General features: G+C 39.9%; 1 protein-coding gene across 2 annotated transcripts; it reads right to left on the reverse strand.

Moving 5' to 3' along the window:
- Window positions 1–1,022: 1,022 nt before the first annotated feature.
- LOC125466880 (uncharacterized) lies at window positions 1,023–14,148 on the reverse strand. 2 transcript variants are annotated; one of them, XM_059639089.1, is made up of 5 exons: window positions 13,849–14,148; window positions 9,558–9,632; window positions 8,046–8,207; window positions 6,954–7,107; window positions 1,023–2,822 (listed from the first exon to the last, which is right to left on the reverse strand). In XM_059639089.1, the coding sequence occupies exons 2-5, from the start codon at window positions 9,598–9,600 to the stop codon at window positions 2,363–2,365; spliced, it is 819 nt and encodes a 272-aa protein (XP_059495072.1). In that variant the 5' UTR covers window positions 9,601–9,632; window positions 13,849–14,148; the 3' UTR covers window positions 1,023–2,362. The 2 variants fall into 2 exon arrangements, with proteins under 2 accessions (XP_059495072.1, XP_048417955.1); XM_048561998.2 differs by lacking the exon at window positions 8,046–8,207 and having other exon boundaries at window positions 13,849–13,973.
- Window positions 14,149–15,875: the final 1,727 nt, after the last annotated feature.

The raw sequence follows: 15,875 nt of genomic DNA on the forward strand, positions 1-15,875 counted from the left end.
TCCTCCCTAGCCCAGAGGCCTTTTGCCAATTCGAACCCTGCTGTCAGATAAATATTCAAATAGTGGTTCAGTGCTACAGTGCCTTGTGCAACCAATACATTGAGTTATGTTTGACACCCATTATTTCCTTCAGAGTGTCTTAACAGTTTCTGCCAGGATACTTCCTATCTATACTATTGACCAGAACAGTGTAAATGCGTTTAAATGCACAAGATATAAAGTGGATGCCACACATGTTGTTCCCTGCATACCTGACAGGTAGGCAATTACACAAGTAGCTTTCACAATTACTCTTGTGATATAAAACACAAATGGTTTTCTCTCTTAATCGTGGAAATTAATAGCACTGAGGAGATGTGAGATTGCAAAATTAATCACAGCTGAAAACAGGAGGATTAGCCTTCAAGTTAGATGGTTCAAGTTTTGTGATTGAAGTTGACAATCCAGATCAGAACTGGGGGAATGCCACACTCTCTGAGCTGCTGTCTGTTAGGTCAGTCATTAAACAAAGGCTTTGTCATCCACCTGTAGATGATCATAATCCCAAGGCATGATTTCAGGGAAAAGGAGGGGAGTTATTCCTGGTGTCTTGGTCAATATTTATCCCTCAATCAGCATCACAAAAACTGATGATCTTGTTGCTACTTGTGGGAGTTTGCTTTGCATGAGTTACAACAGTGATCTTACTTCAACAAAGTACTTTATTGGCAGTAAAGAGCTTTGCGATGTCTCACTTTTTTCCAACTTTTATTATTCTTTGTACATCATTAAATAGAGTACATAAGCCATTGAGAATGTTGAGAACAATGCAGCGCACAAAGTAGAAACATTTTAAATGGTTACATCATTCAGAAAGAGCAAGGTGTTAATTGAGGATAATAAAATGTGAGGCTGGATGAACACAGCAGGCCCAGCAGCATCTCAGGAGCACAAAAATTGACGTTTCGGGCCTAGACCCTTCATCAGAGAGGTTATCTTGCTGATGAAGGGTCTAGGCCCGAAACGTCAGCTTTTGTGCTCCTGAGATGCTGCTTGACCTGCTGTGTTCATCCAGCCTCACATTTTGTTATCTTGGATTCTCCAGCATCTGCAGTCCCCATTATCACTGATACAAGGTGTTAATTGAACTAGTTTTACATATTTCTGTGGCTTCAGTATTTTTAAAGTGTTTTTCAAATCTTGACAGAGAGAATTATAAATATAATATCTCATGCATCCATTCTAGTTGGCTATTGGAAGTTTTCTCTCCTCTGATTAGATAGACAAACATTTCTAATCAGTGAATTATTATCCATCAGACTTGTGAGCACTCAACGAACAGAAAGCTGCCTGACTACTTTACATTGTCTGTAAAGATAGATAATAAGTACTGTAACATTTCAATTACTCTCCCTTCTGTTTCTTTGCAGCTCCGTATCCTGTATTTTCTGAATCCTATAGGAAAGATTTGATGAAACATGATGTTTCTCCTCCCCTTTCCAGCAAACCCTCCTACCACATCCTTCTTTTTGCCAAATATGTTCAGACTTTAACAGGCCTGAAAATATCTCTAGTGACTCCCAAATTGGATATCATTTTCTGAACATAGTAATTTCGCTCTTAATCTAGTTCCACAATCCTCCCATGAGCCAATTAGTTTATGGAATGTGAATAACACCAAAACTCAAAATCTCAGGATAGGGCTAACGTGAGAACCAGAAGGTGTAGGACATTCAGCCTACTGAGACTCTCTGCCCATTTGAATTCATGGCTGATCTGATAGTGGCCACAACTCTATTTTCCTGCCTACCTTGACACCTTTTTCCTTCCTTGTCAATCAAGAAACAAACATTAACAGTGGGACTTTGATCCATATTCTCGGAGCAGTACATAAGACCCCTGGATTACTATCCCATCTCATTCTCCAACCCTGCTAACATATTTGCAATTGATTTTCCAATTACAGACTAGATTCAGGGACAGGCAAAATCCTGCTTTAAAATAATTAATTCACAAGAACTTGTTTATTTTGTTCCAGGTTCACATTTTTTGTGAATTAATTTGATTGGGTAAATCTCCCAGCATCATCATGTTGCCTGACGAAATGGGTCTTTGCTGAGATTGCACAGGCATTGTGCACATCCTAGGGTTTCCAGGAAATGTTGATCGATTGAGCCACTCATTAACAAAAGTAAGTTGTCAGTTTAATAAAAAACTGCTTGGTTCATGCCAACTTGTACAGCCACTAGAATACGTTTGTTTATATTAATGATAACTAATAACATCAAATGGAGGCTGGTTATGTAATGGTTGATTTGAAGTTTAAGTTATATTCCCTGCCCCTAATTCACCTCTTTGGTTTCAGAAGCCATTACATGTATATTTAAGTTGCAGCTGTTGCTCCTGCATTTGCTTTTACCAGGATTTTGAATTCTTCTGTTGCGTTATGAACTACAGATGTAAGATACTGCCTCAGGTCTTGTAGCTGTTGACTTATGTTTTCAATGTAAGGAGTAATTATGTTGGAGCTTTTCTCCACTTGACGGACAGCACTCAGGTGGACCTGATCCAGACTATCAGCTATGGGATTCTGGTTCATACTGGAATGACGGAGGGCTCCACGAAGCTCCTGCAATTTCTCATGAATGGTGGCATATCTTTCCTCACCAATTACTCCATGCAGCTGTTCACCAGCAGACTCCAGTTTCTCCTGAAGCAAAGAGGTCTGGTTCAAAATCTGATCAATGAGAGGCTCCCCTTTCCATGTGAGCTCTTTTGTCAATGTGTATAGCTCCTTCATTGAACTAACAACCCAGTCTCCAAGAAATCCATCGCTATCTGCCCTTTGTAGGGGGAAAAATGATATAGCAAAGTTTTCACAATTTACATATAAAATCTACAACACAGGAGCATATCAATGAGACTAATTTTTCTCTGCTGGTATTTATACCCTATTCAAAGTTCCTCCCACCCTGTCCCCTTATCCCCACTTTCCATTCTGTGTCAAATATGTAGCAAGCCCTCCAGATCCACCATCTACTTCCTCATTTATTTCTTAGTGCAACACACACGAGGATGCACAAAGCTAAAAAATTGTTGGAGGCTCTTTTTTTGGGGGGTAGGGGGTAGCAAAGCCAGACCTGCAACTCTCTCCTGACCCAATCCACACTCCATTGAACACCACCCCCAACCCCCCAACCAATCTCACCTATTCAAAGTTCAGCAGGCAACATTGCTGCACCTTCATTGACCTGAGCCTGTGCAGCTGAACATTCAGCAGATAGTTGAGCAATGTGCACTGATGCAAGGTGGTGCATCCAATCTGCCCCTCATAAATGCACTCTGTCTCCTTGAACGGGGAGCTGCCAATTACTGCTAGCTGACTGAACTGGCACTGGCTGCAAATAGGAGCTGTAGAAATAGAACACCTGCAAAACGAGAGGGGCCCTAGGATCATAATATGATGCTGAAGGCCTTACTGGTAGATGTCAATGAGAGGAACACTGATGTTTCTGTGAGGGGACTGGTGGTTTCAAGAAAAACCTTAAGGCAGCAGGTGGCCATGGAGATCAATGCCCAGAGTCTAGCCCTGAGGACTTGTCCACGGTGCCACACCAAGTTCCTTCATCTCACATGGGTGGTTAATATGAGTAACTTACACCTTCAGATAACATCTCCTATCCATCACATCGCCAACCTCTTTTATTGTCCAATGTGTCACAGCCCAAAATGGACCTATTAGCGTCCCCTAACACTGAGGGTTTTGGTCTCAGCCCAAATATTCCAACTTATCCTCACACCCATCCCAATGATGCCAGTCTCACTGTTTGAACATGCCTCCACCTACTGAGCTGTGGCAGGCACATAACCCAAATAACATGAGATACAATCACTAACATCTATTCGCTGTTGCAAAATGAGGTTCCTCATGGCCACTGGGAGCAGAGGAAACCAATGGAAGATAAAGATACCTGCACCTCCTGAGCCCGGTCAGAGTCACTAGGAACATTGAGGACAATGGTGTATTCCTCCTTTCTGCCCCTTCTCAACGCACATCTCACTCTTAACCTACTCCCTGGTATGATGTGAAAGTTCGAGATGGTGTAACCATCAATCATTTTGCTTTCTATCTGAGCCCCTTCCCACAACCAACCTCTGATCTGTTACTCCTTCTAGCCACCCAAGAATAACCACCTACCCAGCCACAGAAAGCCCTGGAGAAATGGAGTCAAACCCCATCAAACAATGATAACCAACAGCTTGGGCATTGAATCCTCAAGGCTAATATAGTGTTAGGATCTGCAGTGAGGTAATGGGCTCTAGCTGGCTGCAACTATACCAGAGGGAACTGATAGTTCAGGTGCAGTCCAACCAGAGAATGAGATGAAACATGACCTCCCCTCCAGAGAGCTAAGATGATGACTTGGGCATGCTGATGAGGATGCAGACGTAGGATCTGGGTACATTGGTAGGTACAGCAGACAGTTTCATGTTACTGTCAAAGGGGTTGGAGGATACCAGCTCAAAATTGACAGAGGATATCACATTGAGCTCCACCTTTCTGCAGGCTCTGCATCAGCCCTGCACGTGCCCACAAACATTGAAGCCTTTGTGTGGCCATGTCACCAATTACCTGAGCCCCCACACATACAATCCCCCCGAACCCCCAGTGGAGATGCAGGACTCTATTATAACCATAAAATGACTACAACTTTCTGAAACACTCCACAGTATTACCAACAAACTCTGCAAATGCCTAGCTTGGTCAAAATCAGTTTACTTGCATGTTGGACAATTGGCCCCTTAATGACACCAGTGATGAGAATTCCCTCTTACAGTGGCATATATCTTCATTGCTGAGTGACCCAAGAACACATTTCTGTGGACCTGAATGGTCCAAAATGGGAATTCACACACTCATTCACCAGGAGCAGGGTGGGTGGCCACGTGGCCAGTGGCCAGTGGGCCTGGAGCAGGGCAGCTGGCAGTTGCTGGACTAGTGACCCAGAGGAGTCAACTTGGTGCAGATGGTAGTCAGCAGCTTGCGAGTCTGGTCATGGTCAGCCCAGCACAGGGGAGAATGAGACTACATGAGGAAATCCCCCAACATGGAGTGACTGCAGGCTATAGAAAGACTAGTGTTTATTGTTTAACTTTATTTCTTTATTCCCCCAATTTACACAATGAAGAACTGTCATGTAGAACTTTCAGTATTTTCCTTTATTTCTCTATTTTTGTACCTAATCTATTTTAATAACCAAGATTTGTAACTAGCTACTTTGTGCCTAAGATGGTGCTGTGTGTGACAACATTGTACACTTTTCACTGTACTCCTGTACTTTTGTACTTTAGCACCCATAACATTGGACCTAACTCTAATTCTAATCTGACCCATTGGTAACATACCAAAACCATGATGTGGAATTTCTTAGCCATAGATGTGAACAAGACCATGCAGAATAATAATCCACTGAGATTAAGGTTTTAGAAAATTCATAAGGAGAGACTGATGGGGATTTTATTGTTTTGAGAGGTTGGCAGAGTGAGGAAAAAAGAAATTCTGATTGTTAGAAGGCTGCTATGTGCAAAATTAGCTAAGCGTCTAACCTTGGTTTGGGGCGACGCAATCAGAGTTTACATGACAAGAATAAGAAATGGCAAATTTGCACCAGGCAAATTAGTTTATTATGGTGAAGGAATTAAACAATGGGAATAAAATTTTAAAACTAGCAGAGAGGGAACCCAAGTAGAGCCTGTCCATTTGGAAATGATTAGCGAAGTGTATTGAAATGTGAAGCAGTTTTGTATCTAAGAGAGACAGGAGCCTGAGGGAAAGAACAGGGTCAGGGACAGATATATTGGCATCAAAGCAGATTTCCTGTTGCTAAATATTCTAAATAAATAAATAGTAGTTTTGCTGTAAAACACACTGATCACCTAAACAAATTTCCTAGCAATCTCAGGGAACCTGTTCCAGAAGCATTGCATTCACATTCTTTTAAAAAGAGATGGAGAACCTAGACATGGTCTGCCTCCTAGCACCACTCAGGATTGAGTAATCAGCTGTTTTTTTGTAAACTTTCAGTTGACATTCGTTGCTGTACAATAAATAATACAGGTAACTGCTCCTGTGGTGCAGTGGTAGCGTCCCTACCCCTGGACTAAGAGACTGGGGTTCAAGTCCCACCTGCTCCAGAAGTATGTAATGATGTTGCTGAAGTGGTTAATAAAAAAAATTTTAAGGGTAACTGGTTTGATGCGTTTAGGGAGGCAGGCACTTTGAGAGATATGGTGCTTTATCTCCCCTCCAACGCCATCTTGATTTAGCCCATTCCTGCTGTTCCGACCTCCCCCATGCTTTCACTTGGGTGGCTTCCATTGCCTATAATGGGCTTTGCTTGTAGATTTTTAATTAACTGTATACTGATACTGTATGTGGTCGTGGTTAGTAGCATTAAAAAATGTCACAGTGATTTAGTGGTGAGAAAGTTATATCTGACAGGGCATCTGGATATAAAACAAGAAAAAGAAAAAATAAGGGTTACTGGTAGGGTTTTGGGGGGACAGTGGTAATGCCCCTATTTCTGAGCCTGGAACTGTGTAATTACATCTCTGAGCTTGTTGATTAGGAAACTATTTAAGGGTAACTCGTAAGGACTCTTCTTGAACAGTGTTAGTGACCCTGCCTCTGAGCCAAAAGGCCTTAGTTTGAGCCCCATGTCCTTCAGAGGTGTTGTCTGACACATCTGAACAAATTGTTTCAAAATATGTAAGGGTAATTTGTGTCAATTAAGTAAAAAAATCACAAGGTATGTGGCCAAATAATACCTAACGTCAAACCATATTGTGACTTGCAACCACATGCTTGGCCAAAGTGGTAGGTTTTAAGGAGTATCTTCAAGGTAGAGGGAAGGAGAGTGGCTAACTGAAAATACATCCTCCGGCATTTCAATAAATGCTCGCAAATTACTTACTGAATTGCCTTGCCTATCTCAGACTGTGAGAAGCCTTCAACAGCTACAGCATATATTTCACTCCCGATACCCAATAAATCCCAATAAGGTTGTTGCCAGGATATGGGTTTACTGGATTCAGATCCATTCTGGGGGATAACATTACCCAGGACTCCTAAGAAAGAATATCAGAAAAAAAGTTGTATCAGAGATAATCAGAGATTTTCTGATGAAGGGTCTAGGCCCAAAACGTCAGCTTTAGTGCTCCTAAGATGTTGCTTGGCCTGCTGTGTTCATCCAGCTCTACACTTTGTTATCCAGGAAAGAGAGTTCTTCTTATTCATGATGTTCATGCCTAAAGATCATGTGAATAGCTACCTCTCTAAAGCTAGGGAGGTGAGGAACTACTGGTATTACGCTGGACTCTTAATCCGGAGACCCAGGTAATGTTCCAGGGACCCAGGTTCAAATCTCTGCTGTGGCTGATGTTGGAATTTGAATTCAGTTTAAAAAAAGACACTTTGGAATTAAAAGTCTAATAATGATCAATTCACTATCAGGAAGATTCACTGATGTCTTTCTGGGAAGGACACTGGTCTGGCCTTCATGTGACTCCAGACCCACAGCAATGTGGTTGACTCTTAACTGACCTCTGGGCAATTAGGGATGGGCAATAAATGCTGCCCTCATCCCATGAATGAATAAAAAAAGCTAAATTATGCATTCAGCTTTCTTTACCAAAGACCTTTTTTGTTGTAGTCCAGGTTGATGAGTGCCTACAGATGCCTACAGCAGTGTATAGCTGCTGAAGCTCTGAGTGCCAACATCATATCTTCGAACCCTGAGTATGAAATCAAAGCTGAACCTTCAGTGCTGAACTGAAGGAGTGCTGCCTTTTAGATAAGGTGTTAAATCAAAATCCTATCTGCAATTCCATGCAGATCCCAAGGCAGCATTTTGAATGGCAGTAAGGGCAATCTTTCCAGGAATCCTGGTAAATATTTATCCCACATTGCATAAATAGATCATCTGGTCATTGAGGTTACCATGAAGGTCCCACCCTCTCAATCTTGCGTCTTGCTTGAAGTGTGGTGACCCTCAGGTTAAACTCACCAGTTGTCTCTCGATGAGAGAGTAGCCCTATCATCCTCTGGAACTGTGGCCACGTTGGTTGTTTATTGGACTTTGTCAAGTGTAAATTGGTTGACATATTTCTCACATATTGACCACATTTCAGAAGAAATGCTTCAATTGATGTAAAGCTCTTTGGGATGTCTAATCAGCACAGAAAAAGAATTATTTCATTTAATGTCTTTTCTAATGCCTCAGTTTCTTAAACTGAGTCTTGTGATCAAAATGGCTATTCAAACATTTTTAACACTAAGTGTAATGAACAGGAGTGCCCACCTTACCAAGATATGTCAAAATGCTTTACACAAGCAACTAATTACTTTTATTCTTATGCACAGCATGATCCCAAAAATGAGCAGATTGAACAGAGAAATCAGTATGGCTCAGATGATGGGGGTTGAGGAAGGACTAATGGTCAGGGCACGGGAAAAATTTGCAGTCTTTTGACAGATAATACCTGGGGTATCTCACATTATCAGAATAGCCAGTGTCAAGTCTCATCTAAATCTTAAGTCAGCATTCCCTCCATCCATCAGCGTCAAAATTAATCTCATGACAATTTGTTTTGAAGATAGCCTTAAATAAAACAGAACGGAAATTTTTCTTTAGCTCTGGACAACTTCACAAAAATAAACTTAATTTGGAAAAAAAATCTGTGATGTACTATAAATCCTTCTCTATTAGGGTTATTTATGTTTAGAAAAGTTAATCAAACGTCACTATATTTTCTCTTGTTCTTAAGCTATGTTCTTAAACACTTAAAATATGGTGCTGAATTATGGCAACAAATAAAAGCTTTTCACTGTATTTTATTGTATTTCACTGTAAGTTACGTGTGACAACAAATCATTCATTTGTTCTCATGAGCTATGACAATGGCCTGTAGCCTGACAGTGGATAAACTGGTCAATTGCTTCCAGTCTAACTGGGTCACTTGTAGGGTGATCTTGGCTTCCATGATCCTACCATGGCCATTTTAATTCAGCTGTATCAGAGGTGCTGAGGGAATACTTTGTTCAACTCCTGTTCCTCCTGCAAAGAGATCTTTCATTGAACATACCCCATTTAGCAATGTAGCTGAATCATAAACTGAATGGATAACTGATAAGAAATGTGCTCCATTCATTTGTACTAAAGCTCTTCACTTTGCTAACATAGATTGGAGGGAGCTACACTTTGATTCTGAGACATTCCATGCTCAACTGGATTTGCTGATTGATGACCAGAGTAAAAAAGACTGTGGAGAGATGTTTCATCCTAACAAGCAAACTCTCAGAGTAGAAGAACTGAGTTTCCCTTCTGCTTTCGGTAATGTAGGACATGTGTGTTGTGATATATTCCATTGTATATTTGTAAATTAGAGAGCCACAAGCTCTCTGTACTGCACAGACAAAGAAATCTACAAACTGGAAACCTGCAAACATAATCTATTGCTGTGATTTTCAGTTTTCTACATCATCATTTTGTTTTAATTTGAAGATATTTTTAATGTACCTTTGACCACAAGAAGCATCAAAATAACCATGAGCGTCTTCATGGCTGTGTCAAGTCCTCAAATCTCTGTAGTAGCTGGAGGATTGAAGGGCATAATCATTATATTTGGTATGATTTACTGATTAGAAGATTCAGTATCAACAGTGCAATTCTTTACCACCTGCACAAAGGAAACATAAAATTAAATTATTAATGACAGTTATTGCTAGGTCTCTATGAGACACTGAAGCGACCTTTGGAGCCAGTTGGCATGTAAGATACCAAAACTTTTGGCTATTTCACAGATCATCTTGTAATTTTCCCTGCCACTTTAGTCTTACAAAGGCTTTGAATAAGGGATTAAAGATGTCTTACTAGAATTATATAAAGCTTTGGTGAAAACACATTCTGAGTATTCTATGCAGCTTCGATCTCCTAAACATTGGAAAACTTTACATGCTTTAGCAGGAGTAAAGGAAGGATTAAATGGGAAGGGTTAAATAGGCTGTTTCTATATTCTCTGGAGTTTGAAAAACGAAGGGTGACCTCATAGAAGCATATAAATTCTTACAGTAATTGACAGGGTAGGTACAGAGGGGATGCTACCCCTGGCTGCGGGAAGGGGGAGCAGGTGGAGAAAGGGGGATTGCTGTTCATTGGGTTTTCCCAGTCTCAGAATAAGTAACAAGCCAATGAGATGATCTAAAGCAGATGATCTATAATATTGTTGAATGTTGAGGCAGGCTTGAAGAGTTAAATGGCCTACTCTTGCTCCTATTGTGTTCTTAAGTTCTTACGTTGGACTAAAGCGAAGGGCAATTTCTTCGCTCGCTACATAGTGAATCATTGAAATTCTCTTCCCCAGACAGCTGTGGAAGCTTAGCCATCCAGTACCTTCAAGACAGAGTTTGATGACCCCCTACATATAAACAACATCAGGGATACTGGGATAGCACAGGAAAATAGTGATAAGGTAGAAGATCTCATTTCATCATGATCTAATGGAATGGTTGAGCAGGAGCTGAATGGCCTATGCCTGTTTCTTATAATTGACTTTTACCATTCCATTCTCTGCTCAGCCTATTCATTTTTCAAGCCCAGCACATCAAAACTGTGGAAATTTCTCTTTCCCTAAAGCTTCACTTCTTTCTACAATCAGATTTAGGAGCTCAAGAATGATCTTGCCCTAATCCACAATGCCTCTACCTGATCTTAAAACCTTACCGTCGCGTCCATCATTGACCCTTGGACTTTTGATTTTAAAAGATGCAGACGTATAGTAAAAGCATATTCTACATTAGCCATTGTTGAAGCTTCTGATATCTTTTTGGAATCAGTCCTATTGCATATTTCTTTCATTTGAGTCTGAATAAAAGTGACTGACTGCTGTAAAAGTTGAGTTCAAATCTACCCTGGACTAATAACTAAGTCTTTCTCAGTCTCTGCTGGTTGTAAGGTTTCTATGTCAAACAAGTTTAAGTAACTTGGTCTGACAGCTATTTATTATATCAAGAATACTGCCTATTTTCAAAGTCCTTTCCTGGTAACTTATTCAGTGTTGCATTTGGGCCCTGTCTGCACAATTTCTACACACTTACCCTTTTAGTTTCAAATTGTCTTGAGTCCTATCGTTGATTGAACTTATTAACCAAATCATTCATTAGTTCTGGTCAGTTACAAATCAGCAAGTCTTTACTAGTTGATGGCTGATTGTTATGGATGTAAACTATAAGAATTGAAGTCTTCTTGCTACAATTTTAGAAGATCTAAAAAGTCAAACAAAATGAGCCAAATTATGTTGCAAAATGAAAAGGTGCTTCATTGTCTGATTCTAACATTATTCACCTTCATAGGAGTAGATTGGGAGAATTTTACTTTTTGTCTGGGGCATTGTGTGCTGAGCTGGATTTGCTGAATGCTGCTGTACAGTAAGAAATGTTTGATCCCCTCACACGAGAAGAATTAAGCTTGCCTTCTGTCATTCACTGATATACAGCATGGGTATTGTGATATATTCCATTCTATATACCGCAATTGGCACAATCTCCCTGTGCTGCATAGACAATAGAATCTACAAACTGGAAATCTGTCAATATCGTATGTTGCTGTAATTTATTGAGGCACATGTTAGGAGTGGAAATATTCTCATTGATGCAGCGGAGAGAGTTTTGAACTGAATGCTTATAATTGGCACAGATAAAATGATATTTACTTCAGATGATGATACTGACCTAGTTGCTTGATGTTGACACTAGACACTAAACAAAAAAAGATTTTGGAAAAAAAGATTGGTTAATTGGAATGGTTCATCATCACCCATTGAGGGAATTACACTGGTTAGTTTTAAAATCTTGCTCGACTTGTTCCGAAATTCCTTGCATCTCCTGTAACTTCCACTCTTCTCCCAGTTCAGGAATATAGTTTCAGTTTGACCAGGTCAAACCTCAAATTGCAGGTAGCTAGACTTTCTGATCAATTAGCTGGTCAGCAGCCACTGTACATGAGAACACCCTGAACAACAGGTACATTTAATTAAATGACCCTTCTATTGTACAAGTCATAGAGAAAACACAAGAATTATTGTAAAAAGAACACATAGTTTTTAAAATACATATAACACACACTCCAATAAACGTGCATTTTTTATAAATTACCAATATTAAATATTTAAATATTTAACTTTTAACTGACATTCAAGTCTGACACCAACAAATTCATTCATGTTGAATGTTAGTAATTCCAAACATCATGAGACATAGAAACAGACACATATTGCCTCCAGATTCTGCTTAAGAAGCACTCAGCATTTCATTTTGAGGATTAGCCCTGTAACCATTCACTTTCAGGTTTAAATTCAACAGAAAATGATGTGTCAAATCTTATGTGAAAACCAGTACTGGTGGGCACACAGCTGTCTGCAACATAGAACTAGCTGGCATTAACTTGTTAAACCTGCAGAAAATTGATATGTTAGCAATAAAGTAGGACAGGGTTATTTCTCCAAGTCTTACAATAATTTACAATCTTGGGAGAAATAATTTTGTGTTCCAATTATTCAAACAACACATAACTTGTGTTCCTTTTCGTAAGTCCATCTTTAGCAAGTATAAAGGTGAATTTATGCTGCTGGTAGCAGTTTGGGACTTCATACTTTCTAAATAGCGTGTCCATCTCTCATGTTAATCTTTCTCAGATAGCGAGGACGTTTAGAGGCAGAATCCCAGCCATTCAGAATTACTCACAGTATAAGTTGTGAGTCAATACCTAAAGTGCTCAGAGTCACCCAGATAGCTCCCTGGAGATGTTTAACATCAAAGTTGACATCATGACAGAATTAATGCCCAAGAAGACACAAAATCCATCTGGCATCATGAGTCCCTCCTCTAGGGACTCTCACGTCAACTCCCCCTGGACTTGAAACAAATTTGACTTCACAATTATGCTACAATGTCATTATTGCTGTGAAACAAGAGCTGATTTGGAGGAAATAGTGGAAATTTACCCGTAAGATTGAACACATTTTACGTATAAAAATAGCTTGTTTGCACTGTATGAAATACAGACTTTTTGAAGATGGTCAAATGTGTGATACAATGAATCAAGATGGAGTATGTGGTCAATTATCACAAATTAATCCGATAGCTACCTACAAGGAATTAACTGACTAAAATAATTGCCATTCTACTCAAAGTATCCTTCCAAAATGTTGTTTCTATCCATACATCTGTAACAATGTGGACATCAGGCATCATCGTGTGTCAGGGGTTTAGGGTCAGGGATGGCAATTTCTTTGTCACATTTATTTTATCTAATGGTGTATAAAAGAAAATCTAATTCTTTTGGAGACAATTAGGACTGCAGATGCTGGAAGCTAGAGTCAATAGATGTGAAAGTGGGAAAGCACAGCAGGCCAGACAGCACCTGAGGAGGAGGAAAGTTGACATTTTGGGCCAAAATTCTCTCTCAGGCTTCAGAAAGGGTCCCTCAGCACAGACTGGCCTCAGCTTCGCAATCGGTTTTTCTAAAAGATTGCACACGAGAGTGCGAAATCTGGACAGTTTCTACTCTCACTCGTACAGGAAGGCACACAACACCAATACAGTGCTACTGGCTTGGACTAACCAATTCAATGACATTATTCCACACAATATTTGGGAACTTAGCCAAAGAGCCATTTGACAATCTGAACAAAACTGGACAAAAAAAAACTAATTATTTGAACTAGATTGAACTGAAATACATTTTCTTGTAATTTTACCAGTTTCCATATACTACTGTTTAGAGCTCAGGAAAAATGAGAAGCATTTCTTACCTGGTCAAATTAGGCTTCTTGCTTGCACACTGTGCATCTGCTTTATTGTCCTCAGATTTCTGAGATTTATTAACTTCATGTTATCTCTTCCAGCCAATAAGGAAAGGAACTATTAGTTAATTTGAATTACATTTTCTTTCATGTGGAAATGGAGGATCAAGGACCAAAAATTCTGACCACTCAGCATTTGCATCTTGCAAATATTAACAGAACATGGTTCGAAGTCGACATCTGTCTAAACTAATTGATCAGTAAACTCATAGCCAATGTGGACAATTAAATCTGCATCTGACTAAAGTTGCTGCAAACAACTGCCACAGTTGCCTACGAATTGTTTAGCACAACGAAGGACTGGGCCAAAAGTTAGTAGCACACAAGGAAAAATACCATGCAAGATGAGTAATGCAATAAATAAAATAAACACCTCTGACTGAATGCTTACTGCCAAAATAAATACAGTTCATGAACTCAAATAACAGTAATTGCACATTGTGAGAAAGAGAGAGGCACATTTGTCCATAGTTGGAACGAACGCTTCTGATTGCAATAGAAGGGTAGAATGGCACTTTAAGCTGGGCAAGTGGAATGGATTGAAGTCACATTATATCACCTCAACACATCTGCCACATCTGAAAAAGATGGAATAGTAAAGCACAAAAGGAAGCCATTCAGCCCATTGATGCTCTGCAATCTCTTTCCGAAAGAGATGCAGTTTGTCCCAGGCTCCAGTTATTTTCTCAATAACATTAATGATTGTTTTTCCTTTGAAATGCCTTTTTGTTGAACCAGATAAAATGAACAATACAGGGACATTTTAATTTATTCTGCCAGTCAGGATATTGACTTTCAGTTTGGATCCTGGTTTTACCACCTACTTACTTTATTCTCAGAAAATACGGGCAAAACCAGACCTTTCAAAACAGTTAATTCATCATCAGGTTGATTTTAGAGCACACTTAGTAGGATTTACACTTCTGTCTAATAGATTAGTGAAAAGTGTGACATTATACTTAAATCATAATTGTACTTAGTTAGCATTTCATTAGTAGCAATGGGCTGTGTGCCATGAATGACTGACAGATACGAATAAAAACATTAGTTATAATTATTTCTGATGTCAAGGAGCAAAATCGATAATGCACACATGTCTAAGACAGTAAGATGAATAACAGGTTGAATGGTTTAGTAGGTTGTACATCTCACAGAATGGCTTCAGGTTCCATCTGCAATGTGTGTGGAGCTAGCCACTCCTTCACTTCCACCTCTTGTGCATTTTGTTCTCCAGCGAACATTTCACTACAGCATCTCTCTTCCCTGCTGCAGCCTCCGTCTCCACCTCATCAAGTTTCAGGGAACAGGGCAGAATGCATCTAATTCACAGCTGGCTTATCAGCATGAGTTATCTCACCCTCCTCTGCCAATACTGCCCACTACTCCAGGATCATTCTGGGAAGCAAAACTATACCCTGGTTTCTTGGCTCCTCTCCCACTTCAGTCCTTTATGCTCCCTGCCCTTCCATTATATCCCAAAAATAGACTATTTTTCTATCAGGATTGATGCCATCTGTTTAGTTTCCTCTGCTAATACCGTATTTCTTAAAACTTCCCTGACCCTAGCTCTGAATTCAGGTCTCCCCCAAGCTTCTCTTCCAATTCCTACATAGCCTACATGTGGAATACAGTCATTTTAAAACCTCACCATGTCATCAGCTAACTAGTGTGTCCCAAACATTTTCATGTAATTGTCTCTGTCCTCCACAAGGGTGTATCAGAAGGAAATAGAATGGGCAGGGTGCTGTACAGAGCATGGAAAATCTAAATGTGACCGCCAATGTCTGTTTTAGCAGTTTCACTAAATGAGCACTCATTGTGAAGGATGCAACAGAAATTTAAAAACTAAATTGTGCGTTTAAGCCAAGACTGCCCAGGAGAGAAATGAACTGATATTTCCAGCTCTGATCTATTCTTCAACAATGATTAACATGGCAGACACTGACCCAGAAGCCAGGCCAGGCGCTCTGAAAGAT

The sequence above is a fragment of the Stegostoma tigrinum genome, chromosome 32 (genome assembly GCF_030684315.1).
Source record: "Stegostoma tigrinum isolate sSteTig4 chromosome 32, sSteTig4.hap1, whole genome shotgun sequence".
Taxonomy (NCBI): Eukaryota; Metazoa; Chordata; class Chondrichthyes; order Orectolobiformes; family Stegostomatidae; genus Stegostoma; species Stegostoma tigrinum.

What these genes read in the sequence shown, in the direction of transcription:
- LOC125466880 (XM_059639089.1), bottom strand. Translation starts at nt 9,600, where the DNA reads ATGAAGACGCTCATGGTTATTTTGATGCTTCTTGTGGTCAAAG. An exon ending in GATGCTTCTTGTGGTCAAAG is followed by an intron (nt 8,208 to 9,557) that starts GTACATTAAAAA and finishes TGTGCTGATTAG; the next exon opens with ACATCCCAAAGAGCTTTACA. An exon ending in GAGATAGGCAAGGCAATTCA is followed by an intron (nt 2,823 to 6,953) that starts GTAAGTAATTTG and finishes CCCCCTACAAAG; the next exon opens with GGCAGATAGCGATGGATTTC.